This window comes from Mchenga conophoros, linkage group LG3 (genome assembly GCF_057382185.1).
Source record: "Mchenga conophoros isolate Kocher_MC1m ecotype Shallow Benthic linkage group LG3, M_conophoros_male_GT1.1, whole genome shotgun sequence".
NCBI lineage: Eukaryota > Metazoa > Chordata > Actinopteri > Cichliformes > Cichlidae > Mchenga > Mchenga conophoros.
In genome coordinates this window covers 35,623,664-35,650,796 of record NC_140528.1, presented here as the reverse complement: position 1 = coordinate 35,650,796, position 27,133 = coordinate 35,623,664, and the positions used below count along the sequence as shown (strand labels likewise).

Below are 27,133 nucleotides of genomic sequence, written 5' to 3'. Positions count from 1 at the left end.
GCTGCGCCTAGAAATCCTGTCCATAAAAATTATGAACAGAACCGGAGACAAAGGGCAGCCCTGGCGGAGCCCATCACCCACCGGGAACGAGTCCGACTTATTGCCGGCAATGCGAACCAAGCTCTTGCAACGGTTGTATAGGGATCGAATGGCCCGTAGCAATGGGCCAGACACCCCATACTCCCGCAACACCTCCCACAGGACACCCCGAGGGACACGGTCGAATGCCTTCTCCAAGTCCACAAAACACATGTAGACTGGTTGGGCAAACTCCCATGCACCCTCAAGTATCCTGGAGAGGATAAAGAGCTGGTCCAGTGTTCCGCGACCAGGACGAAAACCGCATTGTTCCTCCTGTATCCGAGGTTCGACTAGCGGACGAACTCTCCTTTCCAGCACCCTGGCATAGACTTTCCCAGGGAGGCTGAGGAGTGTGATCCCCCTGTAGTTAAAATTGTCAGGCGGTGGAAGGAATACTTCGAGGACCTCCTTAATCCTTAATCATTGGAACCATCATCTGTTTTCTCTTCGGTAACCTTCGGTCATGCTCGGTTGATTTTTCTTGTCGGCACACTCATTTCCTCCATTACCCGGGCAGTACGGTCGCTGGCTGCTTCCCAAACAAATACACATGTGCGGCTTGGCACTTGTGCTGTACGTAACAAGTCACGTGACGCTGCGGCTGTGATTGGTTCGGCTCTGCGCTACTTAATTTGGATTGGCTGACCTTTTTTTTTTTTTTTTTAAGAGGACAAGAGCAGCGAGGTCTATCGCGATAGTTTAATTTCTCTATCGAGTAAAAGTTATATCGCGATACATATCGTTATCGTTCTATCGTCCAGCTCTAGTCTACATACATATACATACAATTAAAAAAAATTATATACAGAGGTTAGTTGGATATTGTACAAAGGAAATGGCATTCATGTACAGTATGGAGTGCATAATGTTGAATTTCTGGTAAGTGAAGGTGAGGTGTCTATGAAATGTTCAGCAGTCTGATGGCCGCTCGTTCGGGACTGGATACAAACAACCTGCTGCTTAACACCGAGAAGACCAAGGAGCTCATCGTGGACTACAGGAGGAATGCTGACCCACATCCACCCATCCACATTAAGGGGACGGCTGTGGAGCGTGTGAGCAGCTTCAAGTTCCTGGGAGTTGTTAAGGTTCAAAATATTGGGGATGGAGACAAGAGAAAAAACCACAATAACAACACTGGTCCGGCCGGGTTGAGTCAAACGATGATTTAATGATCACACACGTGGGAGATGGACACTGATGCAGACAGCCTCAAAATCTCAAAATGGTGGAGCATTGCTCAAACTTTTATAGCCTCTGGTGCCTCCACCTTATCATAAAAAGCCTAAACATTCACATGCTCTCTCTCACACAGCGCCTGAGCTACGACCTTGGCTCCCTGTTTATCTGCTCCTGCTGAAATGGGGCAGAAAACTCCAGCACACTCTGTTCTCTTCTACTCAGACAAATTAGACAATAACCTTCTGCGAACAGTATTTCTTATAACTCAGCAATATAATGCATCATAAAACAATATCATTCATTCACAACAAGTCAGCAATTTAATGTAATGCAAATCAGTTTAACTAATGCAATAGTTATCAGCTTCTTCTAATTCAGGAGAATAATGCAAACTAAAACTACATAATAATTCACAATCTTTAATTAGGGGTATAACATGGCATAAAATAATATCATAATTTTACAATTCCCCCTGATGAGGTCATTAGAATAATGACCTCACAAACACCCTGTAGCCCAGTGTGGCCGGGTTCATCTCTTCTCACTCCTGAGGTCCTTTGTCCCCCTGAGGGGCGAACCATATGTGGGATGACCTCTGTGTTTGCGCAATTCAGATGCAAGAAAAACTAGGATTCCAACAGTAGCAGGTCCAGATGACACTCTCCAGGTCTCCCACTGCTTTCAGCCTTTATTCTATTGCTGCAGCTACCAGTGTCGTCCAGTTGGGTGATCCTCTGCTCTTAATTCTTCAACCTTAGGGGTTAGACAACCCTTCAGTCGTAACACAGATCAGGGGATTATTCTGCCCCGATTTCAAACAACGATCTGTGTATTCTCCAGAAAAAGGAACAGGAAGGTGTCCCCTTTTTGCCCAAAAGCCTCTCGAACTTCGTTGGTCTGGTGTTCCCGGATTTCCGCCAACCCCTTCATGGTTATTGCTGTGTTTATGGGATCCATCCTTTTGTGGTGACTAGCTGGAGCCCAAACGCCATGACCCTTGGACCCAGTTGATGTCTCGGCAGTCACTGTGTCTGACTCTGCTACGGAGGGTCCTCGCATCTCTGTGACCTCGTCTGGTGTCTGTTCCTTTCTCTGTAAGAGACAGAAAACCAAAACACCTCTCTTCCTACCCCTAATAATCTAATGTTGTTATCTACTGACCTTCTAGTGATTCAGAATTGGTCTAAACATTCAGAATGTCCCAGGGACTTATTCTAATCATATCTTATGTGTGTGTAAGCATGTTTGCATTTAGCCCTCTGCACTCAAGGCATTTCCTACACTTTATCAGTCCGGACAGTCACGCCGAACGAAGCTTCTGACCTTCAAAAGGCCGAGTGCCAACTCGTTATAAGCACATTTGCAAGGTGTGTCTGAAAATTATTGAAACCCCTCTTTTTAACAAAAGACAAAAAATTAACAAATCTTCTAAACGCTATTCAGTTCATTTCAATGAGTAATGATTAAACATGAAAGTGATAGTTTATGCTTTTTCACTGATTCTCTAAAAGGTCCGTCTTCTCGGACCGCTATTAGCTTAAGCTTTACCATTCCTAAATTATTAAAGACACAAATGAAGTTATAAAATGTTCAAATAATCCTGGTTTGATGTTAAAGCTCAACCTTCCCCCCCTTTTTTGACACATTCCAATGTGTCAAATCAACGGAGCTAGAACATTCAAAAACAAAAAAAAAAAGTTAGGCAGCTACAAAGTTTCCCAGACTCTTAAGGTGATCCGCGTGTAACGTTCTGACTCAGGTATTTAATATTTTAATAAATCTCGTTTAATTAACTGCCACTATTTAAACTAACCTTAAAGACATAATTTAAGAAAAGATCACAAAGAATAACATGATATCAGTGTTTTGTAAGCGCGTGCGGCCCTCCATGCTCAAAGCCTTTCCCCTCAATAGATCAGTCAGACATTCGCGCTGACTGTAGCTTTTAACCCTTATTAACTTGAGCACAACTCTACAATGAGCAACAAGTTGCAATATGTATAAAAATGATCATGGTTACACCTGCAATGAAAAATTATATCATTATCCTAACACCTGTAAATAGAAGATTCATCAGAGGTTATAACAATCACAGGAACACAGATGTTAGTATAAGGTCAAAAGCTTCAATAAATGATCATCGATGCAATGTTTGTTGCATGATTCTCATACAATAATAATGCTGACATTGAAAATAACAGTAAAACACCCCCTTTTGTCCCGTTTCACTTGACACCTAAACGTTTATAAATGCCTCTTTAATTCTTGATTTTATTTCCCCCTTTTCTCCCCTTACTGACCACAGCAGGGGGATCTTAGTTTTGAATCAGCCATGAATCCAGCTCACCTGATTCATCAGTGAGCTCCACCATCACTGGCGTCTGACAGGGTGGTGCTGCATACTCTTCCTTTAATGTCACTATTTTCAACCTGTTAATTAGAGTGTTTAAACCTGAAGTCGACTACGTCCACAACAAGTCAATACAGCTGTAAATGTGGCCAATTATCAATCAATTACCAATCAATAACAACAGATAACTTCTATTTTATGCATGCTTTTAATCAACCACTCACCCAGAGGATCTCCAATCCCAGCAAGTTCCTTCTCCTCCTTTAATGAGTCTGTCCTCCTTCCATGCCCTGGTAACCGGTCCATCCAGAGCCATATGATCTCAAATATACATACAACAAGCCAAACCACACCTTGGTCACACCAACCCTCCTCCTCCCCGAAGATGTCCAATGCCATCCTAGTATGGACTGTCAAAAGTGGCTTTAACGCTGACTGTCCTGACAATCCATCTCATACTTTTCCTGGTCAGATTTGCCAATCTCTGCACCAGGGTTTTAAACGTTTCGCCATTTTCATTAGGTTTTATTTTTTATTTAGTTTCGACTCCAGATTTTCAATTTTTTGCCAGTTGTAATTAGTTTTTACCAATTCTTTGCTAGTTTAGTCTAGTTTTTATTTTCTGAAAATCCTTAGTTTCAATTTAGTTTTATTTGTGTTTTGCAAAAGTTAAGTGTAACAAAATCCCAGTTCCATCATATCAGTCATGCTCTTCTGGTTATCCTTGGGTGTTGAGACTAATAACTATTAACTCTTGCCGCACCGAGTGGTCCTAATTTTGGTTAAAGTTAATTGATAACCTTTTGAAGGCGATTGTTTCACACCTTTATTTAGATGTCCCAGTCCTGTTGTCTCGGGATACATCACGCTGCCTTATCTGGGGTTAGCTGTTTTCTTGGGATGCGAGTTAAGTGGGTGAGCTCTAAAAAGAGGGGGAGTGTGCTCCCCCTGATGAGGTCTTCTAGGTAAGCTAGGTTAACCTTCTTGTGTGAGCTTTTCAAGTGCACTTTTAAGGTTTGTGGGATTTTTTGTTTTATAAATGTCCCTCAAGACCCCCTGATGACCCAGTAATTCATTTTTGCGCACTGTAGTACACATTTAGTTTTTTTGCTTGTAGCTCTCATACTCTACTTGCCACTCCTCTAAGTCCTGATGTTTCTTAGAGAGGACAACAGAACCTTTAAAATTATATCCCATGTGTGGGGGTGTGGCCTTGCCAATTGTTTTTCCCACCTTTTCAAAATGGCTGGCGTGCCCACAAGCACATTTTATGGAAGAAAGAAAGGTAAGCTTGATATTTACAATTAAAATGTTTTGTTAAACTCAGATTTTTATTTTATTCAAAAAATAAACATCTAGTAAATAATTTCAGGGGTCTTTAAGAATTAGGCTCATTTACTTTCACAGGGAACATGACTAATTTATTAATGTGTGCTCTACACATTGGGACTTTATATTTATATTTATTTCACTTTTTCCTAATACCCAACTTTTGACAAAGGCGGAGAGAATTCTTAACACAATTATTAAGGGAGATTCAAACATAGATTTTTCAAAATATGAGAGGGTCAGGACCCACTAAAAGCCACAGAGAAGATTATCGAGATGCAGTGGCAGATGTAATAGAGAAAGACACAGGGCCACCTGAAATCTGTCGTCCTATCTGGTGCAAAACCAACCTGTAGTAGAATCTGGAATTTTGATTTTGAGTTAAAACTAAAATATGGGTAAAATGCAGAAATCTTTTCCAGTAAAGTAAAAAATAAGAGTCGCAATTATAGTTGAATCCATAACACCTAATTGTTTCTACGAGATCACGTCGTTGCTGAGAGTTATCAGTGATCTCAATGTGTGAAAGGAACTCACAGTATCTGGAGTTTAAGCTCCTCTTGGCTGAGAAACCTGGGACAAACATGTGAACAAGACCTGAATAATACCAGTAATGAAGACTTCTCTCCAAAGATCAATAAAAGGAAGCCCCAATCTGATGAGAGTCTAGCAAAATATGGTTCACTCCACTTGCCTGAAATGGTTAGCAGTCCAAGGCATTTCAGTTGTAGAATGATTGGGTACAACAATGAAACAGATGTGAGATGAGGGAAGTGCCAAATGTTCCTTTGTGTCTCCAAATAAAATCAGTACTTCCTCAGATATCCTAAATAAATTGACTTTTGTGAAATAGAAAGTTCAGTGCCATCACTTATTCCTAAACCAATAGTTTACAGCTAGTGAAGTGTCAGTGACTTCTGGGTTGGTCCCTGATCTTCATCTTATGAGATTGTTATTTTAATAACACTTGATTCATTTAAAAGAAAAAAGAAAAAAAGAAAAAAGAAAAAACGAAAATATTTTCTCCCTGTTTTTTCTTATTCTCTGGGTCTCAGGAGGACATTACGTCCCTCTCCACTACAAGACTCTTGTTATGTCTACAAAACAGTCATATTAAAATCATCCTCAATTCTATTCTGGCGCTGTCTCCCGACTTTGCCTGACCTGATTCTGCGCGTGAACGGAGCAGCAACACAGACGACTCGACTAACGTACTACCTTAATTTCACTATAGCAGGGCACGCACACATCAATGCAACCAAACACATTTTGCTATAAATCTAGTCAATTTTAGTTAGTTTTGTGAACATTCAGTACAGTTTTAGTTAGTATTTCTTTTTTTGATTTTATTACCGTTAACGCAAATTTTTCCACTTCTACTTTTCGTTATTTCATTTGTTGTCTTTAATAATAATAATCTTCTCTGCACCCTTGAATAAACACCATTAACATGATCAACCTTTTGCTGCTTGTTATTTCACCATCTTATTGAATCAAATACTTCATGCTTATGTGGTTTACGACATTATATTTATCTAAATCTCCACTTTGTGTCTAAATGTTTGAAGAATTTTTGAGGGTCAAATTTTGAGAATTTGACCATAGTGAAAGTTATGGCGTTATCACCCCCTTTGGGGATTACCTTTTTCCAGTTTTGATGATATTCCTCCCCGTTCTTTATTTTTTGCAAGTACCCCTCTTCGGTGGCGAGAAACTGTTGGTGTGATCAAGCGGGTGCTGTAAAAACAAAAGCTCAGGACAGAACAGTCACCAGTCATGTACTTCATTCAAAATTAACAAATATCAAGCTTCATATTGATCCTCTGAGTGTAATGGTACATTTTAATTTGCACTTCTAAAAACAATATTTTCTTTATTTTACTCTTGTTCTTGTGCAGCACCACCCCTCAGCACATGCCCCTGTTATTTTATCTTACTTTTAAATTGTTAACTACTTCAAGAGAGCGCCCAAAAGACGGGGACCAGTGTTTATCATTACATATCTCCATTTTGAGTGTGGCTGTCTATCATTCCCCTCTTATTCATAGACCTCGGTGGAGGGTTTTTTGTTTGTTTGTTTTTTTTCTAAAATTAATTGACTCTCTATAGTGACCCACTATGGTTAATAATAACATGCTCAGTCATGAGTGGGATCAAACCTTTTCTTCACTTTAGCATTTAATATTCCCAACAATATAATGTAATACCTTAATTAAAACACAGCTACTAAAACACAATTTCCTTAATGCAAACATCAGTAGCTCAAAATTAGCAACCAAAGGGTTCAGTCTGCAGTTCACACTGCTGTGAAGCTACAGCTCTTTAGTCTCTGTCATTCTTCTGTTCTTGCAGACAAAACAAAGCAAAACAAAACATCCACCCTTCTTTTACAGGCTGGGTGAATTGTCTGTGGACATTCAATAATCCTAAAGTCAGCACCGTTTTTGTCTCAGTATCAAGTCAGTTAAACTTTTAGTCGTCAGTCCATGACTTTTAGTCGTCAGTCATATGCATACATCCACACACATTCATACCAAAAGTTGCTGATAATGGAGTCTCACGCGCAGCCTATTCGAGGCTCCATCACCAGCAAGATGACGTCATCATTTTAAAGGAAACAGCTCCTTGTTTGTTTTTCCTTCTTTGGACTGGATTGACTCGGTGCAATCCTTTTAGGCTTCAGGATCAATGTCCCATATAAGTGAATTTTCTCCCAAGCTCATTATAATCATGGAGAAAAAATACTTTGCGACTGTTTTCAATAAGAATATTTTATAGCGCTTTAAAGTTCAATCTCTCAGGCCTGGATTAAAGAGCTGATTTGTTAAATCAGGAACTCACAAAATACCAAAATATCACCACCGGTGGATCACACCTCTCAGATGTTCTTATCTCAGTGCACTGTAACAAAAGCAAAAACAAACATCTCCGAGGATCTCACCTGGACGACCAACTGCTCCAAGCTGGTCAAGAAGGCTCACCAGCGCCTCTTCTTCTTGAGGACTCTGAGGAAGAACCACCTGTCCTCAGACATCCTGGTGAACTTCTATCGCTGCACCATCGAGAGCATCCTGACCAACTGTATAACAGTCTGGTACGGGAACTGCTCTGCCTCGGACCGGAAGGCGTTGCAGAGGGTCGTGAAAACTGCCCAGCGCATTGCCGGAGCACCACTTCCTGCCATAAAAGACATCTACAGGAAGCGGTGTCTGAAAAGGGCTGGGAAAATCATCAAAGACCCCAGTCACCCATCACATGGACTCTTCACCCTCCTGCCCTCTGGGAGGTGCTACAGGAGCCTCCGGACTAAGACCACCAGGTACCGGAACAGCTTCTTCCCCACAGCTGTCAGACTCCTGAACTCTGCCTCCTGACATCTGACCCACGTTAAACTCATGGACTGAACATACACACACCCACAATGGACAACTGTACCCTCAAACACGCAATAATAACATGGACTGAACCACCACTCACAACCACTAGCACTTTATATAGCCTCTGTAGGAATTATCCACACCCCCACTTATCTTAACTGCACTACTGTATAGCTCTGTGTAAATAATCATTCTGTACATTCAATAATCTTTAATCCTACAACTGTTTACAACTTGCATAGTTCACATTTCTGTATAGCTGTATATCTCAGATTCTGTAAAGTTATTTATTTCATATTCTGTATAGTTTTTCATATTTATATCCTGTTCATAGCTTGTACTCACTACAGTCTGTACATACTTATAGTTATAGAATATTCACAACATACTTCATACCGTCTACATTATAACATAATAGACCCATTTCTGTAATATACTTACATATCTATATTATTGCTAATATATATTGTAATATATCTATATCACTAAAGCACTTCTGGATGGATGCAAACTGCATTTCGTTGCCCTGTACCTGTGCATGTGCAATGACAATAAAGTTGAATTCTATTCTATACTGCAGTACCAGTGGATCAACGCAAAGTGAACCCGGACAAAACTATTACCATCATCTTGCTTTACATTCCCACTGTGTATAGCCATGAGACCAGTTTTCCTACGCTTCAATCAATTCAATCTTCATGCGAAGAGGGGGAAAAAAAAAACTTCCACAGGACTCTGATGTGAAAAGATATAAACAAAAATTTATTCCACAGCTTGTAAATCTTCTTATAGGAATAATCAGGACTAAGTTATCCTCAAGAACAACAACAACAACAACAAAAAAAACTATGGTAGGAGAACTGTGGCTCTGTCCTCCTCTCTTGCAGCATCTTGCCTCTGCTATACTTTTTTCTCTCCCACTCCCCCCTTTAGCAACGCATGTTATCATTTGCATAAATCCACAATGCTGGGTTTTTAACTATAAACCAAGCCTTTAAGGCACACGTATTCATGGTTTTACTTAACCAATCCAACAATAATAGAGTAAAAATAAATTTAGTTCAATCATATCCATGAATTTACTTATTAAATTACTAAATACACACAATAAGTTTAACAAAAAAATATAAATACTAAAATATATTAACTATATTAACTTTGCTCATAAAAACGGCATATTCCATACAGCAACACATTCAAAACAACAATGAAGACATGTCATGAAATACAAAGAATAGTTGTGTATGAACTGTTTCAAACTTTGTGTCATGGAAAAAGAAATCCAGCTCACATTCGAGCAAGTTGGCTATTAGCTTGTTCCTAACAAGAACAAAGCTGACATTAAAATTCATAAGTCTAACTTTCCTTTAAGCTGTAGCAACCCTGGTTTTATCCTCGAACACAAAGTCTTAAAAACTAGAAAACAAGAATCTAGGCAAAACAGGGAAAAGGCAATGATCAGTTGAAGTCTGTATTCAATGAGGAGATTATTTACATAACATGACCTATAGCGAGTACTGGCTTGAATAAAGTGAATGAAAGCCAAATATGGATTGTGGTTTCAACAATATGTTTAAGGAGGACAGCTGCAGTTTAACAGCTTCAATTCACTGACAGGAAACAACATTAGAAACATCATCATCCTCAACTCATCTGCTCCACTGACACTGACACCTTCAACGGACACACCTTCACTTCATCAGCCCAAATGTATGGAAACATCCTGTGAGTGAAAGTGTGTGTGAAGGTGTGTATGTGTGTGTTAGTATCAGGATCAGAGAACGACAGCTTTCCTCTGTTCCAGTCCAGATTCACTCTGATCCTCTGGAGCTTCTTCGCAATTGGGAGAGCAGTGGATCCAGTTGATGGTGAACATGATGAGTATGTACCTTTATATAACAATATAGTCCATAATTCAGACTGTATGATTCCCTTCCTCTGCACAGACTCTGCCAACACACCCAGTCTCCACCATTTACTGTCTCCAACATCGACATCCCAGCTGTGAGTCCCTGAGTTAAAGCCCTCAGAGCCCAGGACAGAGTAGTAAAAATCAATCCTCTCTGGATTATCAGGAAGCTGCTGTTCATCTCCTTCTACCACACTGGTCAGATCTTCAGACAGGATGAGGCTTGGATGAGCAGTGTTTGGGTCCAGAATGAGAGGAGTGTAGGAGACCATGTCCTTCATGTTGTTCCAGATGTTGAAGGTCAGGTTGCCCAGGTGTTTGGCCTGGTCTATCAGAGCTCCTGAGGGCAGCTGTGGATCATCCAGCAGGGGGCAGCGCTGGACTCTTTCCACTGCAGCCTTGTAGTTGTGCAGGAATGAGACGTCTTCAGCTCTCAGCTCCTCCTCTGTGGCTCTGACTGTGTCTGAAAGAGCTGCTATCTCTCTGCTCAGAGCCTCCATCTTCTCCTCCATCATCCCACTCTTCTGCTCCTCTTCCTCCCTCAGTACAGCCAGCCTGGCCTCCTCTTCCTCTGCTAGAAACTGGTGAAGCTTCTTAAACTGCTCCTTAATCTGCCTCTCTGTGTGTCGGGCCTGGACCTTAATGTGTTCTGCTGTTTGATCAAACTTCACTTGAACTCGTTTGCAAACCTTTAACTTCTTCTTTAAGGGCTCCAGAGTTTCCTGAAGTTCCTTCTTGTGTTGTTGTGCAGCTTCATCAATGGGTCTGAATCTGTGATTGGTGTGATTTTCTGAGTCTCTGCAGACGACACACACTGGCTGCTGATGGTCCAGACAGAAGAGTTTGAGTTTCTCAGAGTGCAGACTGCAGAGAGCCTCTGAAGCTCTCTGATCTCTCTCCTGTAAGAACGACTCACACAGGTTCTTTAAAGCTCGGTTTAAAGGTGGATCATCCTTTGAAGATATGTTCTTACAAACTGGACACTCACGTATCTGTTTTTTGATCCACCATCTATTCAGACAGTCTTTACAGAAGCTGTGGCTACATGACAGAATAACAGGATCTCTGAAGACCTCCTGACAGACCGGACAGCAGAGATCCTCCTCTGATCTGGAAGCCATTGAGTCTGTGAGTGAAGCTGAAAACAGCAGACAGGAAGTACAGTCAGTCCTGGCTCCCCTCCCTCCTCTACCACCTTCACTGAAACTTCTTTTGAGTCGTGTTTTTGCTCAAACTCACATTCAGTGTGTGGAGCGTCAGCAGCTTGAAGCAGCAGTGTTGGAGTTTTCCACGTTTCTCTCCTGTAGCTGGACTCACTCAGAGGAAGCTGCTAGTTTGGTCTGAACTCAGTCTGATCGTCTGTGCGTCTCTCTGCACTGAAAAACGAAAAATAATCTGTTTCCTTGTTTGTCGCTTGTGAATGACGTTAGGGGCGGAGCTTCATTCAACTTCCCAAACCCCGTCGGCGCAGCGGGGGAAGGGGGCGGGCGTATTGGTCTTAAGTCCGGGTCATTTTTTCAGAAGCCCGGGGTCTTTTGGAGTGTAATTTGTTTCACAGTTAGATGCCTGACTCACAAGTGTATAAAACAAAAACTACTCACAGTAGTTGAAGCACATTGCGCACAGTCGTAAATTCCCCCTAATTTTGGTACGATCCGAGCTCAGGCACGACTGAGCACAGCACTTACGTGAGCGAGGGGGGAGAAGCTGCTGCGAGTTTGCTGTAGTGCAGCCGGGCAGACGGAGGAGAGTTTAAGTTTGACCAGGTACCAAAGAAAATCATTCGTACTGTACAAATAATGTAAATATGACGGTGTATCACAAAAGACTGATGTCAAACTGATCACTTGACCCATATTACGTTACTTGCTCTTCGAGTGAACCAACAAATGGCGAAATGAAAAGCTGAACAACAACAATGCTGTTTCTTTAGAGTCTTAGCTTACATGTGTGTTTCTTATTTTCAGTTGTTACCCTCCACGGCTAAATAACTCAGTTGAAACCAGATATTTTCATACACTTTAGGGAAAAACAAGAGCATTTTTTTACTGTTAAACATCAGTTTAGAGTAAACATTTTTTGTTTTAGATAAATAAATATTGAAATATCTTTTGAATTAGTTAAATGTTGGAATAAAGAGAGAGAGAGCTGTCTATTTTAATCACTTTCATATAATTTAGGAGTACATATACACTACGTTTATTGTTAATTAATAAGAAAACTGCAGACGATTCCATTCTGAGCTGAAGAAGCTTCTGATAGGTTAGTAGAGTCCATGTGAGTAAGTTGGTGGCACAGCTGTGGATGCATATAAGGCAAAACACAGAGCCTGTTTCTTTGAAATGGGAAAATCAAGAGATGTCAACCAAAACACCTGGAAAAGAATTGTGGAGCTCCATAAGTGTGGCTCAATTTTGAATACAATTTGGTGTCATTTGCAATTAAGAAATACAGATAGTTTCTCTCTTTACTCTTAAAGTTAACAAATATGTTTTGACAACTGCAACCACCTTCTCAGTTATGCCCCATTCTTCTGTGATTTGCTTAAGTGCTGAGCTGATATTATCTGCTGTATGCTGCCCATGGAAAGAGTGTGTTTCCAGGACAAATTCTCTCATTTGCCAGTTTTCAATGAGATGGCATGTTACAGTCAAATATGCCACTGGAAGCATTTTGCAAAGATGGTCTTACTTTGCCTTTACATTCATCAAACAAATTTACAAGATGAGTCTCAGTCAGTGATTTTCTTCCTGGGAGTTGATATTTTGAGTCAAGAGCTCTCACAAATCCCTGGAAACCCTGGTCCTCCACTATGGACAGAGGCTGGAGGTCCTTCACAATCATCTCTACAAGGCATCTTGTGGCATCTCTGTTGCTTGTGGGGCTCGCACACAAGAATTTCACTCGCATGTGCTGTGCCAGTGTGCCTGCACATGTGATGTGACAATAAAAAGTGATTTGATTTGATTTGAGTGTTGCTGCTCTTGGGGAATCATCTACAAAGAAAATAAAATACAAAGGGCAAAACAAAAGATGGGGTATACTGCACTGAATGTTTAATATTTTTAGAGTCATGTATGCAGTCTGTTAAAATAGCCTAACAGGGAAAGGAATTGATAGTTTACATATACTTGCTGTTTTACATAGAATGCTGTGTGAATGAAATTGTCAGTATAATACATAATTAAAGGAATAAATAAGTTTGTCAATACCTGCATTTTAAAATATTCAAATAACTCAGTCAAAAAAATTAAACTGAGTGAAAATAATAATAAAGCTAATAGATAATAATAGTATCTATAAAATGTTTCTCTTATCTATGAAATAATCTTCAACTGAATTTTTATGTTTTAAAGACTACAATGCCTGTTTTACTGCAAGTACTCTGTATATTTTAATGCGACCTAGCCTATGTACCCAGCATTTTCCTCCTCTGTACCTGCATAGTGCCTGCCTGCAGCACTAAATGACTCCGTGAGAGACGCCTGTCTCGCCCTAGCAGCACCTGTCCCTGTCCTCTCCTCCTCTTCGGTTCGCCTCGACATGACCTCATCATATTCTGTGTTATGATTAATTCTGAGGTGTTTTACGAGGTTAGTGGTGTTGCCACAACACCTCACTGTCTTGCCACATACATCACAAACCGCGTCTTGGCTGTTTGTGGAGGTAAAATGTGTCCACACGTGACTTCGCTTGCGTTCGGCCATTGTTTTGAGTGCGCACGCCAAGGGGCTGCGAGACATTTATACAGCCGTATTTCGCACATGACTATGAAAGGCGGAAGAGGAAGTAGTTCCTTCAAATGTAGATAATCCGAATGTTATAGTTTCTTTCCACTGTGTTCCTGTTGATGATAAACTAGAAATTTACCCTAAATGACTAAAATATCGATATTTTAATGTGAGAATCGATTCTAGAACATAAATGACGGGTATCGGAGGAATCGATATTTCAGGATCGATCTGCACATCACTAGCCTTTATGGAAGAGTTGCAAGAAGAAAGCCATTGTTAACAGCAAACCATAAGAAGTCCTGTTTGCAGTTTGCCACAAGCCATGTGGGGGACACAGCAAACATGTAGAAGAAGGTGCTCTGGTCAGATGAGACCAAACTTTTTGGTCAAAATGCAAAACGCTATGTGTGGCGGAAAACTAACACTGCACATCACTCTGAACACACCACCCCCACTGTCAAATATGGGAAATGCGTTCCTGCGTGCATCATCGACTGTGGAAACCTTGCAAGTGGATCGTGAAGGTTGGGACAGAGTCTTTCATGTATAAATTTGCAGTTAATAATTATATAATTCTAGGAATCATCTAGTTTGCTTACACTTATTATGTAGGCACTTTGTTACAACAACGGTCAGACCCCCGAGGTATCTAAACTTTAGTAAGGAATGTGTGCACTTTTGACACCTCTGGTTAGCATTTAGTGGTCAGTTTCAAACGTATTTGAGTTTTGCTTGTTATTGAACTACTTTTCACTATCTGTAACACCAATGCACATTGTTCCATTTACTGCATATTGCACTTTATTCATGTCATTCCACCTGCAAAAACACTGTAAAGTTCATCACAAAGACGTTTATATATTTATAAATACTATTATTGTCTATTACATTCTGTTCTGCTTTTTATTGCCCAGATTTTAGTTAGCCTTAAATTGTCTGTTATGTCAATAGATAAGTATGTCACAAATAAGTGTCTTGTAAATTATGTTTGTGTAAAGAATTTTCTCCCAAATCTCTTACATAACTAACATATTATTTCTGCTAAAACCTGAACTTAAAAGTATTTATGGTGTTTATCTGTTTTTCTCTGTTTTAGATGCAAATATCAATTTGGAGTTGTGCCTCCAAGTCAGAATTGCAGGAATGCACCACGTGTTGGCTGTTTCACTGCCCTCTGTGCCCCACTCTCAGCCCTACTGTCAGGGCAAAGATTGAGGAGCATATAAATGGACACATTAAAAATGCTTTGCCTTTCAAAGGTATGTTGGTATTAAATATACCTCACAGTTTAAGTTGTAAATATGCACTTCTTTTTAGCTTCTTTCTCTTTGTTGACTTAAAAGTTGCTTTTCACATTGTACTGTTCAGTTCATTCATCAGCGAGAGAAAAAAGTGTTTTCATTAAAAAAATCTTTCCTGTTCACCACATTTCTTGACAGCTCTTGTGATCCACACTATTTTGCTTTCATTATTGAGCATGGCTTGGATATTTTTGTTAATATGTACAATCTGATTGTTAGATAAACTCACTGCATCCTATAAAACTGCATTTAAATTACATGTTGTTGTTTTTTCTATTTTTTTTTCTCTCTTACAGACAAAATGATATGCCGGTGTACTTTCACTGCCCTGTCTGTAACATGACAGTCATACAGCGTGGGGATATGGCAAGGCAATTATTGTCATGTCAGCATTCAGGACTGCTCCCCACTGAACTCTCCGTGGAGCCCCATCCAGTGTTGCCAACTTAGCGACTTTGTCACTATATTTAGCGAGTTTTCAGACCCCTTAGCGACTTCTTCTCTAAAAAAAGTCGCTAAAAAAGACGTGAAAGCGCGTATCGCTTTTACACTCAACAAGCAGCGGGTGCTGTAACGCAGTCAGTTCTTGTTTTACTCTCTTACTCTTATGCTGTTTTGTGGATCACAAGGTTTAAAAGTAGGGGTGGGTTTTTATAATCGATTCATCGATTAAAATCGATTCTGGCTTGGATAACGTAAAATCGATTCATTAAAATCCTGAATCGATTTTTTTAATATAAATTTATTTTGCCCGAAATGCCAGAATCTCTGGTGAAAGATCACAAAATTTCAACAACCACCAAACAGTTAAGACAGTAAATGAGAGCAGGTACAGGGATTCTGCACAAAGACTTAGACACACAACGCAACCGGCGGATCAGAATCAGTTAGATGTCGCCTTTCTCACGGTCGGGGCTGAAAGCCGACAGCTCGCTGATTCTGATCTGTGGGCGGGTCCGCGCTTTGTGTTCACGCCCTTTATGCGCCGATTCTAAAGCTGTTAGTTTGATGTCTCTCCAAACAATATTGACCGAACCAGCAGCAAAAGAAGATCCAAACGCTTCACATAAACATCGTCATGAATTCACTCTGACTTTTACTGTTTTGCTTCCACCACGTTGCGCAGCTCTCTCTCTCTCTCTCTCTCTCTCTCTCTCTCTCTCTCTCTCTCTCTCTCTGTACTTCAAGAACAGTTTCCCGTCTAAAAATCTGTTTTCTTCATTATTCGCTTGCTTATTACGCACAAGTCTACCACAGCGCTGTCGGCCGACGTTTTTTTTTTCCGTTTTATATACTTCTGAAAAGAAAACCTCATTTCTGCCGTTCAATAGGCTTCTGAACAAATTTAAACTTTTTAAAATTATGCAAAATGCAAAATGCTTAGCCGTGTCTCTAATAAAACCGCTGTAACTTCAGAGGTAATGTTCATATGTTGATTAACGGTTTTCTTCCGTGTTTGATGTACTGCAGAATATTTTTATAAAATCCCAGGCCAGGAAAATCACCTTCATGTTTTTCTGTTTTATCTTCAGCTACTTTGACACAAAGGCATCTGCTGTGATGCTTACACCTTTGATAAAGTCTTGCGTGTGTCAGCTTCCTTTTTATAGATACAAAAATATGTAAATGTAATGATCTGAATTATAATATTTCTGACTGTCAAAATTTCCCAGATTCAAATCGAATCGAATTAAATCGAATCGTGGATCGAATCGATTCGGGACCTTGTGAATCGGAATTGAATCGATTCTAGAAATCAGTGACGATACCCAGCCCTATTTAAAAGTACTTATGAACACACACATACAAAGTAACTCAACCAGAGTGCCTATTTCGGGTCACTTTTGCCGGTCCAAGCCCGGGTAAAGGAGCAGGGTTGGAATTGTGACATTAAAAAAAACAATAATTGCTAAAAGAAATTTAATTTGTAGTTCTAAATAAACTCTAAATGCATTTAGGACGTTTTTTACTCACTTTATGTCTCTTCCACGATGTTATTTCTCTCTCCAACAACATAGTTTACAGTTACATTAGCATGACCAATTAGGCGATGACGTCATTTAGCGACTTTTAGGACAACCAATAGCGATTTTCCTTACTGAGGAGTTGGCAACACTGGCCCCATCTCCCTCTCGATGTCTTGTCTCCAGCATCTAAACAATTTTCTGAATCTTGGGTAGAACATTCATGTGCTCTACCCTGTGCTAAATGAAACTGTGGCTTGTGGAAAGTCCATGAAAATTAAACGCCCTCACTGTGGTCTTAGTCTTTTTACAAAAAAACTTCAAGGCTCACATGATGAGGAGGCATTCAAACAGGTCAATAGATGTTTGCCTGGCCTGTCATCTGCAGTGTTTTTTGTGTAGAGGGACTTCTTCCTCTGTGTTTTTCAGTTTGTTTTTCACTTTTACTCTTATTTCATAACAAGACACCATAGCCAAAATATTAACGCTCAAAAAAAAATTCAAAGCTGCAGCACACACAGGAACAAACACTGTTAGTAAATGTGTCCTGGAGTTTCTGCAGGTGCAAAAAGTGCTGCTGCTGTAAGTAAGCCTAACAGCTTCCAGATCACTTATATTTCTGGAAAGATGGCAAGAAGGGAATTACTGCTCATCTCTACAATCTCCCAGATCTTGGAATACAAGCCCCTGTCCCATGAAAACCACTTCACAATAGTAGGAGTCCACTAAAACCTACAAATGAAGAGTGATCCTGGAAGAAATAGGGCGCACACTAGTGACCTCAACAATTGCAAGACAGCCTTGTCCCTGATGCTTATATGAAAAAAACTATGAAGATTTATGAAACCATTAGGACTTGATTACTGTTTTATCTGAAAAGCTACTGGTAATATATAACCTTACTGGGATTTAAAGTGTAAAAAACAGAATGTAGATAAAATTTTGTTTTTTATGAAAAGGACTGGTGCTAATTTAAAGTGTCGGTTTAAAGTCTGTAAAAGTAGATAAATGTTTTAATAAATATACATTTTAGAATAGAGAATAGAATAGAATAATCCTTTAATTGTCCCACAAGGGGAAATTTGGTTGTAACAGCAGCCAAAAAGACAAATATACAAACAAACAGTACACTGGACAGGGAACAGAAACATACACTTTACAGCATTTTGTGAACATAACATTTTTTTGCTTTCCTTGAACAAAAATAATAGTGCACAATAATCAATGTTGATGTTAATCAATTAGATGACTCTACTGATAATAGAAAAAGTGGTCCCTCGTTTATCGCTGGTGTTACGTTCTCAAAATAACCCACGGTAGGTGAAATCTGCGAAGTAGTGAACTTTATTTTTTACAATTATTGTAGCTGTTTTAAAATTGTAAAACCCCCACTACATGCTTTATACACTTTCCTCAGACAGGCACGAACATTTTCACACTTTTTTTCTTTTGTTTAAACACTCTTAAAGTTCAAACCTTCGTAGAAACATAAGTCCATTATAAAATGAAACCGTGCAAAATGTTTCATCGGCATTGTTGTGTTTGTCGGGGAGAAAACGCACAAACATACAGTACTTCAGGGTTACACTGCTAGCAATCGAAGATTTATATAAATTTGACAAACTAAACTCATTATGTACTGTACAGCAGCGGTCTCCAACCTTTTTTGCACCACGGACCAGTTTAATGTCAGAAAATATTTTCACGGACTGGCCTTGAAGGTGTTGCGGATAAATACAACAAAATAAAATGACAAAGACAAAACGGTGGTATTTTGTAAATATAATAATAAACGTGAATTCACTGTGTGATTGTGTAACTTTATGAGCAGCGTCCTCCTGAAATGCACCAACAACATTGAGAGTAACATCCTCCTCTCTGCTTCTTGATACTCTCTGGTCGCTATGGTAACGTGTAAATAGTTCTTTCAAAATAAGACACACGACTACAACGTGGGAAAAGACCCAGGAAAACAGAATTAACGATTAAAAACCCTGAAAATCATACACTTCACACCCGAGCCTCAACTTTCATGGCCCGGTACCAAATGGGCCCGGGTGTTGGGGACCGCTGCCGTGCAGAAGACACGGCACTAGATTGATTGACAATAGTCTACAGCAATCAGAACACACAAAACAATTTGCTATTAAAAAATAAATAAATCAGTGAAACAGCGAGTCTGCGAAAGGTGAACCGCGTTATAGCGAGGGACCTCTGTACAAAAATTTCCAGTAGCAGTGCTGATATATGAAATGGTGAGTTTTGAGGTTGTCTTCAAACAAGTGCATTGTACTAGAAAAGGGTGTTTGAAGGATTAAAAATGTAAAAAGTAATGACTATTTTATATTTCTGAAAAAACTTTATGCAGAAAAAGTAGCAAAGAAACACAAACATAACACATGGACACTTTTGGCAACGAACAAGCTGAAGGGATGGTGATTTTTTTTAATAAACCTAGATTGCTAAGAAAACACTTAGAATCAAATTTATTTATCAGCAGCATCAATAGTAACAAAAATACAATTTAGTTTTCGCTGTCAAAGTGGATTTAACTGAAGTCACGTGTTTCCGATTACTGTGGAGGTCACGTGTTCCCAGTTAGTGTGGAGGTCGTAATATGGCGCTCCCCAGTGGCTGTAGCCAGATGCTCTTGCTTTTTGCAGCGATCTTGTATACAAAACTACTTCTATATATCACTATTATGTTTTCTTTTTGTCTGTTAATAATCATGTGGAACTGCACATGATTATGTACAGCGAGCAGATTATTCATGCTATACATCAAGTCTAAAAACAGCATGGTAATAAGTGGAGATAATATGAGCAAACAGTTAAATTAACTGGGAATGGCAGCAAAAACTCGGGAGCTGTGATGTAGTCACGCGTTGCGCTCTTGGGAAGTCTGGACCCCTGTGTGAACTAGTGAGAACGCGGGTACAGACTCGCATACTTAAGTATTTAATTTGCTCATTATACAGGATGACTCAGATAAAACAGGACAGTTGCCAACCCTACATAGAAGTAACAGCAGATCAGAGTGGACTGAGACAACCCTTAAATGTTATACACACGGAGTCTTATTTTACTGTGATGGTATTTTTGTCTTTCCGCTCATGTAATAACAATATTTTCCTCAGAGGATCCACCTGTGCTTCCTCTCCTCTCTCCTCCACCTGTTACAGTGAGGGAACGTCCTCCATGATGGAGGAGCTGCTGGAAAGTGCTGAGAGTTTCCTCCAGAGTGAGACCTCTGTCACAGTTCAGAGGATCTACGGCAGCAGAGACCTTCATGGACACTAAAAGTCTCAAACACACAACAACAACATCACACTGACTCCACTCTGACATCACTGATCAATAATCAAAGAACACACAGATCAAACTGATTGATCAGCCATCAGAGGAGTCGGATCAATGGAGCTGCTTCTGTTCCTGATGTCCCCTGTTTGATCCTGGACCTGAACTCTCCCTGCAGAGGAGACACAAGACAGTCAGAGACACACAGTAAGACACACACACACACACACACAGACTGAGACAGGACTCTCTTCCAGACACTCTAAACCAAGGCACAATGTACATTCCAAATTCCTTTAATTTTAAATATGTTTATATTGTCTATCCTGTAAAATAGTCAGATGTCTATTCATATTAATGTACAGAATTCACCTGCTTGCTGCTACTACTGCACATTCACCCAGTGTATATACTATATGCACATGTCGAGGAGCGTGTCAGGCTACATTTCACTGTGTGTTATACTTGTATAACTATGCATGTGACAAATAAAGAACCTTGAACCTTGAACACACACACACACAAACCTTTGACTCTGAGCAGCACTCTTTTGTATCTCTTGATCTCCCCGTAGACTCTACAGCTGTACCTCCCACTGTCTCTCTCTGTGGGCTGTTTCAAGGTCAGACTGAGGTCTCCAGGCTTCAGCAGAGATCTTCTCTTCATCTTTGTTCGGTCTCTGTAAAGCTGGTGCTGTTCTCCAGGCTGATCAGAGCCGTTCTTATACACGTGGACCTTCCTGTCATCATTGTTCCACCACACCACCTTAGCATCTGCAGGCAGCTCTTTTGTGGTTTTGAAAGGTAGCTCTACAGACTCCGCCCCCTCCTCCACCTCCACCTGACAGACTGAGAGGACAACAAATTTCATAAACAGTCTAAAGCACAAAATAAGATTTGTGTTCACGAAGATCTCATCATCTCTTCTTCTTCTGCAGCTCACACCCAGCAGCAGCACTGACCTCTGACTTTCAGCTCCACTTGTTTCATCAGGATTTTTTTCCCCTCCCTGTTGCAGACGGTGCAGGTGTAGATGTCTGCGTCCCAGTCTGTGGGGTATTTCAGGGTCAGACTGAGGTCTCTAGTTTTCAGCAGGTCTTTATTCATCTGTGTTCGGTCTCTGTAATGGTTGTCCTGATCTTCAAGCTGGTCAGTGGACCTTCCTGTTGAATCTGGTCATCCACTTCACTTTAGCATCTTTAGGCAGGTTTATAGTAGTTTTGCACGGCAGCAGGACAGATGCCTCCCCTGAATCCACCTCCACCTGGGGGACTGAGAGGACAACAAACACAACATGAGCTGTGCAGCAAAAGCAGCTCTGAACATGTTTTGTCTGAATGGAGAAAATGGCATCTTTTCAATGAAATCAAGTTCGACTGGTTTAGTCTTAAAGAACTCTGAGTCAAAGACTTATTTGCCACCTTGTTACCTGAGAGCTGTCCTATCAAGCAAGTTTGATTTATTCAGACTAAAAAATATTGAAATAAAATAAAAATGTTTCAAAATAAAAAGCAAAACTGAATTTTAAATGTCAGCAACATCTAAATGAACATGATTCTCTGCATGCCAGATACATTATGTCATAAAGACGTCTGCTCTCTGACATGAACGAGTTCGTCTTTCAGAAACAGAGCTCAGCTGAGAGAAATAGAGACTAGTCAGTACAATTCATTAATAAAGACATCTGTTTCAGCAAATTCATTATTCATTTTCAGGTGATCTGTTGTATTAGTGATTCCATTAATGTAAGAACATCTGCTTCACCTCTTGTTGGAGACAGAGTCAAAGCAAAGAAAGGCAATTTGATGGCAGCACTGTCATCGGACATGAGTATCAGGCCCACTCCAATATAATCTTAGTCATTATTATCCTGCTGCATGGGCTGGGCTGTAGTTACATCGTAAGGTTTTAAAAACTGAGCTTTAAAATGAACAGTGGTAATAAAAACCGAGAGAGGCCGACTGTGATCACTGACTTTTTAAGAGGCTTGTTCAAATTAAATGGAACAAGATACACAGTATTAAAACATGTTAAAAAGACAACTGTCATGGGTCTGTAGCTCTGTCCACGGTTTTAGGGAACATATTTAGTTTTAAAGTAAGTTACAGGGCTTTTCCTGCCTTTCTGAGGGACTTGCATATGCAATATGATGATATGCATATCAGCATAATTATGGATTATTATGATATTAAAAAAGACACACCGTATGTTAAAGAAAACACATTAAGAAACAGATTATATTAGTGTTTGTTTTATGTGTATAAAGTTCTAAAATTATTATTCATGATATAACACGGTCTATAAATGCTTCTTAAGAATAGTTCTATAACATTGTCTATCATTACTTTGTTATGGATTAGGTGCAAGATTTGTAACTAGGGATGGGTACCGGTATCATGTCACCGGTTCTGACATAAACGGTAGTAACCAGACCGAAAAGCAGCGCACATTTCGGTGCTTTATTTTGGTGCTTTTTTTTTCCTGAGCTTTGACACACTTTGGATTCCAGCCAATCATTTACCTTTGCGAGCGTAGTAGGCGGGCCCAGGTACGTGCGTTCTTTTAGAGCAGAGCTACAGATTAAAAATGCCCAAGGCGAAGCGGTCAAAGTCTGGCTGTACTTCACAGCAAAAGATGCAAACTCAGCAGCAACAAGTGCTTTAAGCTGATACTGTGATACTGTCAAAGGAGGTAACACCTCAAATCCGATGAAACACCTGGCGACGCATAGCGTTTTGTTAAAAGCCGAGAAATGCACCGTATTTGATAGCTTGCTGCGAGACCTCACATCGAGCACATCTACTGCGGGTGGGTTGCCAGTTATCGGACCCGGAGTTAGCAACATCCCCCAAAAACCCGAAGAGGAGAGTCCTGGCCCCGCCCTGCCAGTGTAGCAGAAATGATGACGGATGATGATGCAGCAGCAGCCGTTCTTCTCTGCATGAGTAGCTTAATGTTGTTCGTGTGTAATTTACGTTGAGTAGGCTAACCACGTTATTAAATTAATGCATGTAAGGTGAACTAGCAAACATCATCATAGCTACATGCGGCTGTCTTCTTGTTTGATGGCAGATACTAACTTCACCCTGGCCAAAAAAGCTAAAATGATCAAAGAAAAAGTGGGAAACTGCTAAACATGAGAGGTTTTTGGACAAAGTTGGTGTTTTTTTCCCCTCCATTGATTAAGCACTGCTTACAGCCAAGAGTGATACTGTAAATCCCCTATAGCTGCAGAAAAGGCTAACATTGTTATCTTTTTACAAAAAAACAGCTCAACATGAGAGGTTTTTGTACAAAGTTTGTGTTCTTCATTCTTTAAGCACCGGTTCAAAAGTACCGGTTTGGTACTGGTATTGGATAAAACCTAAACGATACCCATCCCTATTTGTGAAGTGTGGATAATTAAATAATAGATTAATGCAATAGCAAACTGTGCCTTGTTGTCAGATGGACATCAAGTGGAGAGTGATAGATGAGATGAGGAGATGATGAAAGAGTAAGAGAGGCAAACTGAGTCACAGGCAGAGCCGAGTTTATTTTGTTTCCTTATGCTTCCAAGCACCTTCACCAATCTTTGCATTTAATGTCTACAGTCTCGGATCAGCACAGCCCTGCCCTCCAGCACTATCACAGCAGGAGCAGCAGAAACCCCACAAGAGCAACATTGTACCCATCAGGCAAACATGGAATATGTTTGCTTTGCCTTGTCCCCACCTGATGACAGTGATATAGTATGATGTGATTCCATATTAGATTGTTGATGAATGCGGGTTGTTGTTATTCGGCCTTTTCTCTGTGCCCCTTTTGAACTTTGAGCACCCGCCCATCTAAAAATCTCTGCACAGCCTTGTCCCTGTTTATGTGTATAGGTGTTTGGACATGAGTGTGTGTATCCGGAAGAAAGAATTACAAGAATCATCAGGCTGAGGAGAGTTCCTGCTCTGAAGCCAGCTGATTGCCTTCATCAGTTGCCTCTCTACTTAAGCGAGTGGCTGAGCTTCAGTCGGTGCTGGATCATTGAGTTCACAATGGGTTTGTTAGTGAGAACTTTGTGTGTGTGTTGCTTGGCAGTTTAATTCATGTGTTTTCTCACTAGGTATTGGGAACTGAGAGAAGCCACTGTACAGATTTGGAGTTGGGGTTGTCACAATTCACGCCACAGACGTGAGCACTGTGTGGGATTCGGGGAGAAACAAGGTAAAAACTATGTTTTGTGCTTTCTTTGTGCCTTTCTGTCCTGCTTTTTAGGACTCTATTTTCTGTCTCCTCAGTTTTCATGTCTAGAGTTCAGTTGGTGTGTTTCCTGTTTTACTTTGGTCTTTGTCTCATGTCAGTGTGTCTAGTCTAGTGTGTCAAAACCTTTGACCTGTATAAGCAGCACTGACCTCTGACATGGAGGTGCACATTTTTCCTTGTCAGTATGTTTCCTTTCCTGCTGTAGATGGTACAGGTGTAGGTGAAGTTGTCGTCATCCGTGGGATATGCCAGGGTCAGACTGAGGTCTCCAGGTTTCAGCAGAGATGTGCTCTTCATCTCTGTTCGGTTTCTGTAAAACCGGTGCTGTTTTTCAGGCTGGTCAGAGCCGTTCTGATACACATGGACCTTCCTGTTGTTTCTGTCCCTCCACTCCACTTTAGTGTGTTTTAGGAATTTAAATATAGTTTTGCAGGGCAGCTTTACAGACGCCACCCCTGAATCCACCTCCACTTGGTAATCTGAGAGGACAACAAAGCACAACACGATGACATCAGCAGCAGCTGTGATGGTCACATGACCTCCCTGCGCCCTTCTTGCCTTCTAGTCTCAATCAGATTGTGTCTCAGTTTGTTCCTGACTCGTTCTTTGATCTCACGATCTCATGTGTCTGGTCTGAACACAGTCAAGAGGCCACCAGAGGCCACCTGTTAACCACTGGTATTATGGGTAGTGTAGTAGGAAAGACTCTTACCTGACATGTAATAGTGACGTAAATAATATAAAAGACCTCCAAAAATCACAAAGACAAACAGGAGAACCAGAAGATCTTTGACCCAGGATGGAAATGGTTCTGTGGGGAAACATAAAACAAAATGACTTCTAATCTCTGACCTGTGTCTACAGTATTGACCTTTGACCTTTATCTCCAGCACCTACTTTTGACCTGCAGCACTACTTTCTGTGTCAGGATGTCTTTGTCCCTGTAGATGGTGCAGATGTATCGTCCTGTGTCTCTCTCTGTGGGATGTTTCAGGGTCAGACTGAGGTCTCCAGTTCTCAGCAGGTCTTCATTCATCTTCGTTCGGTCTCTGTAAACTTCGTCCTGAGTCATGACGTCATCATTTCTGTTAGAATACTCATGGACTGTGATGAGTCCGAGGTCAGAGCGAGTCCACTCCACTGTGGTGTCCTCAGGCAGGTCAGGTGTTGTGTTGCAGGGCAGGATGACAGACTCTGACCCTTCCCTCACCTTCACCTCCACCTGCTGGTCTGAGAGGACAAGAAACCAAAGTGTCAACTGTAAAAGTGGCAGCAAAAGGCCTCTAAAAGTTTTGTGTTGGGCCGTGCATAAAGTTTTAATGTATTTAATGTATGTACAGATGTGTGTGTGCTGAACCTCCCGGAGGTAAACATAAACACATCTGCACATGCACAGAACGAATTTCTTCTGCTTTGCTTCTCTTGTTTTGCTGTTTTCACTGAGGTCAAGTCTACAAACGTTCCTGCTGGGCTCATCAAGACCTTCAGAAACCGTTTAAGAAATACTTTGCTTTCATTTAACCTCTGACCTTTCTCTGTAGTACTGAATACGACATGTAATCACAGCAGGTTTTAGAATTTGATGCTGACCTTTGACCTGCAGCTGGATGTCTCTGAGTCTCCGTTCTTTCCCTCCAGCACTGATGGAGCAGGTGTAGTTGCCGCTGTCAGTTTTTGTGGGTTTCCTCAGAGTGAGACTGAAGTCTTTAATGATGAAAGCGTAACGATTCATTGATGTGCGTCTGCTGTAACGCTGGTTTTGTCCTGTAAGATCGTCTCCTTCTTCTCGTCGTTGGTGTACAGATTTGGGATCAAGGTCACTGCGAGTCCACATCACTGTTCGATTGTCCTCAGGTATAGAACCTGAGTACAGACATGATAGTAGGACAGACCTTTCCCCCTCATTCACCTCCACCACCACCACAGCCAGAGCATGCTGGGAAACTGGAAGGACAGAGACACGAACAAACATTAAATGAATGTTGTGGGTTTGACCCAGAGTTAAAAGATGGAATACAACCAACATTATCTTCAATTTCCCCTTGTAGGACTAATAAAGGTATATCATATCATATCCAACCTATTCCACTTATCCTAGTCAGGGTCACGGGGGGGAGGGGTTACACCCTGGACAGATCACCAGCTTGTCCCAGGACTAACCATTCACATGTTCACACCAATTTTGAATTACAAATTAACCTAATACCATAAACTGCATTTCTTTGGACATTGGAGGAAGCCAGAGTACCTATAGGGAACCCAAGTAAACATGAGGAGAACATGCAAACTCCACACAAAAAGACCCCAGAGAAGCAGTGGAGTTGGACTCAGGACCTTTGTGCTCAGAGGCAACAGTGCTAACCACCAGAACACCA

The 27,133-nt window shown here is 40.7% G+C and overlaps 1 protein-coding gene and 1 pseudogene across 1 annotated transcript; both read right to left on the bottom strand.

Annotated features, from left to right (window-relative positions):
• Positions 1 to 9,060: 9,060 nt before the first annotated feature.
• On the bottom strand, positions 9,061 to 11,352 carry LOC146578384 (zinc-binding protein A33-like). The gene has a single exon (XM_085259426.1). It carries the CDS (start codon positions 11,347 to 11,349, stop codon positions 9,964 to 9,966), a length of 1,386 nt encoding a protein of 461 aa, XP_085115552.1. The 5' UTR covers positions 11,350 to 11,352; the 3' UTR covers positions 9,061 to 9,963.
• A 9,021-nt stretch (positions 11,353 to 20,373) lies between these two features.
• LOC146578383 (uncharacterized) lies at positions 20,374 to 26,733 on the bottom strand (annotated as a pseudogene).
• Between the last annotated feature and the right edge of the window lie 400 nt (positions 26,734 to 27,133).

Bases quoted from the DNA above. Each gene is read 5' to 3' on its own strand.
- LOC146578384 (XM_085259426.1), bottom strand. From the start codon at position 11,349: ATGGCTTCCAGATCAGAGGAGGATCTCTGCTGTCCGGTCTGTCAGGAG.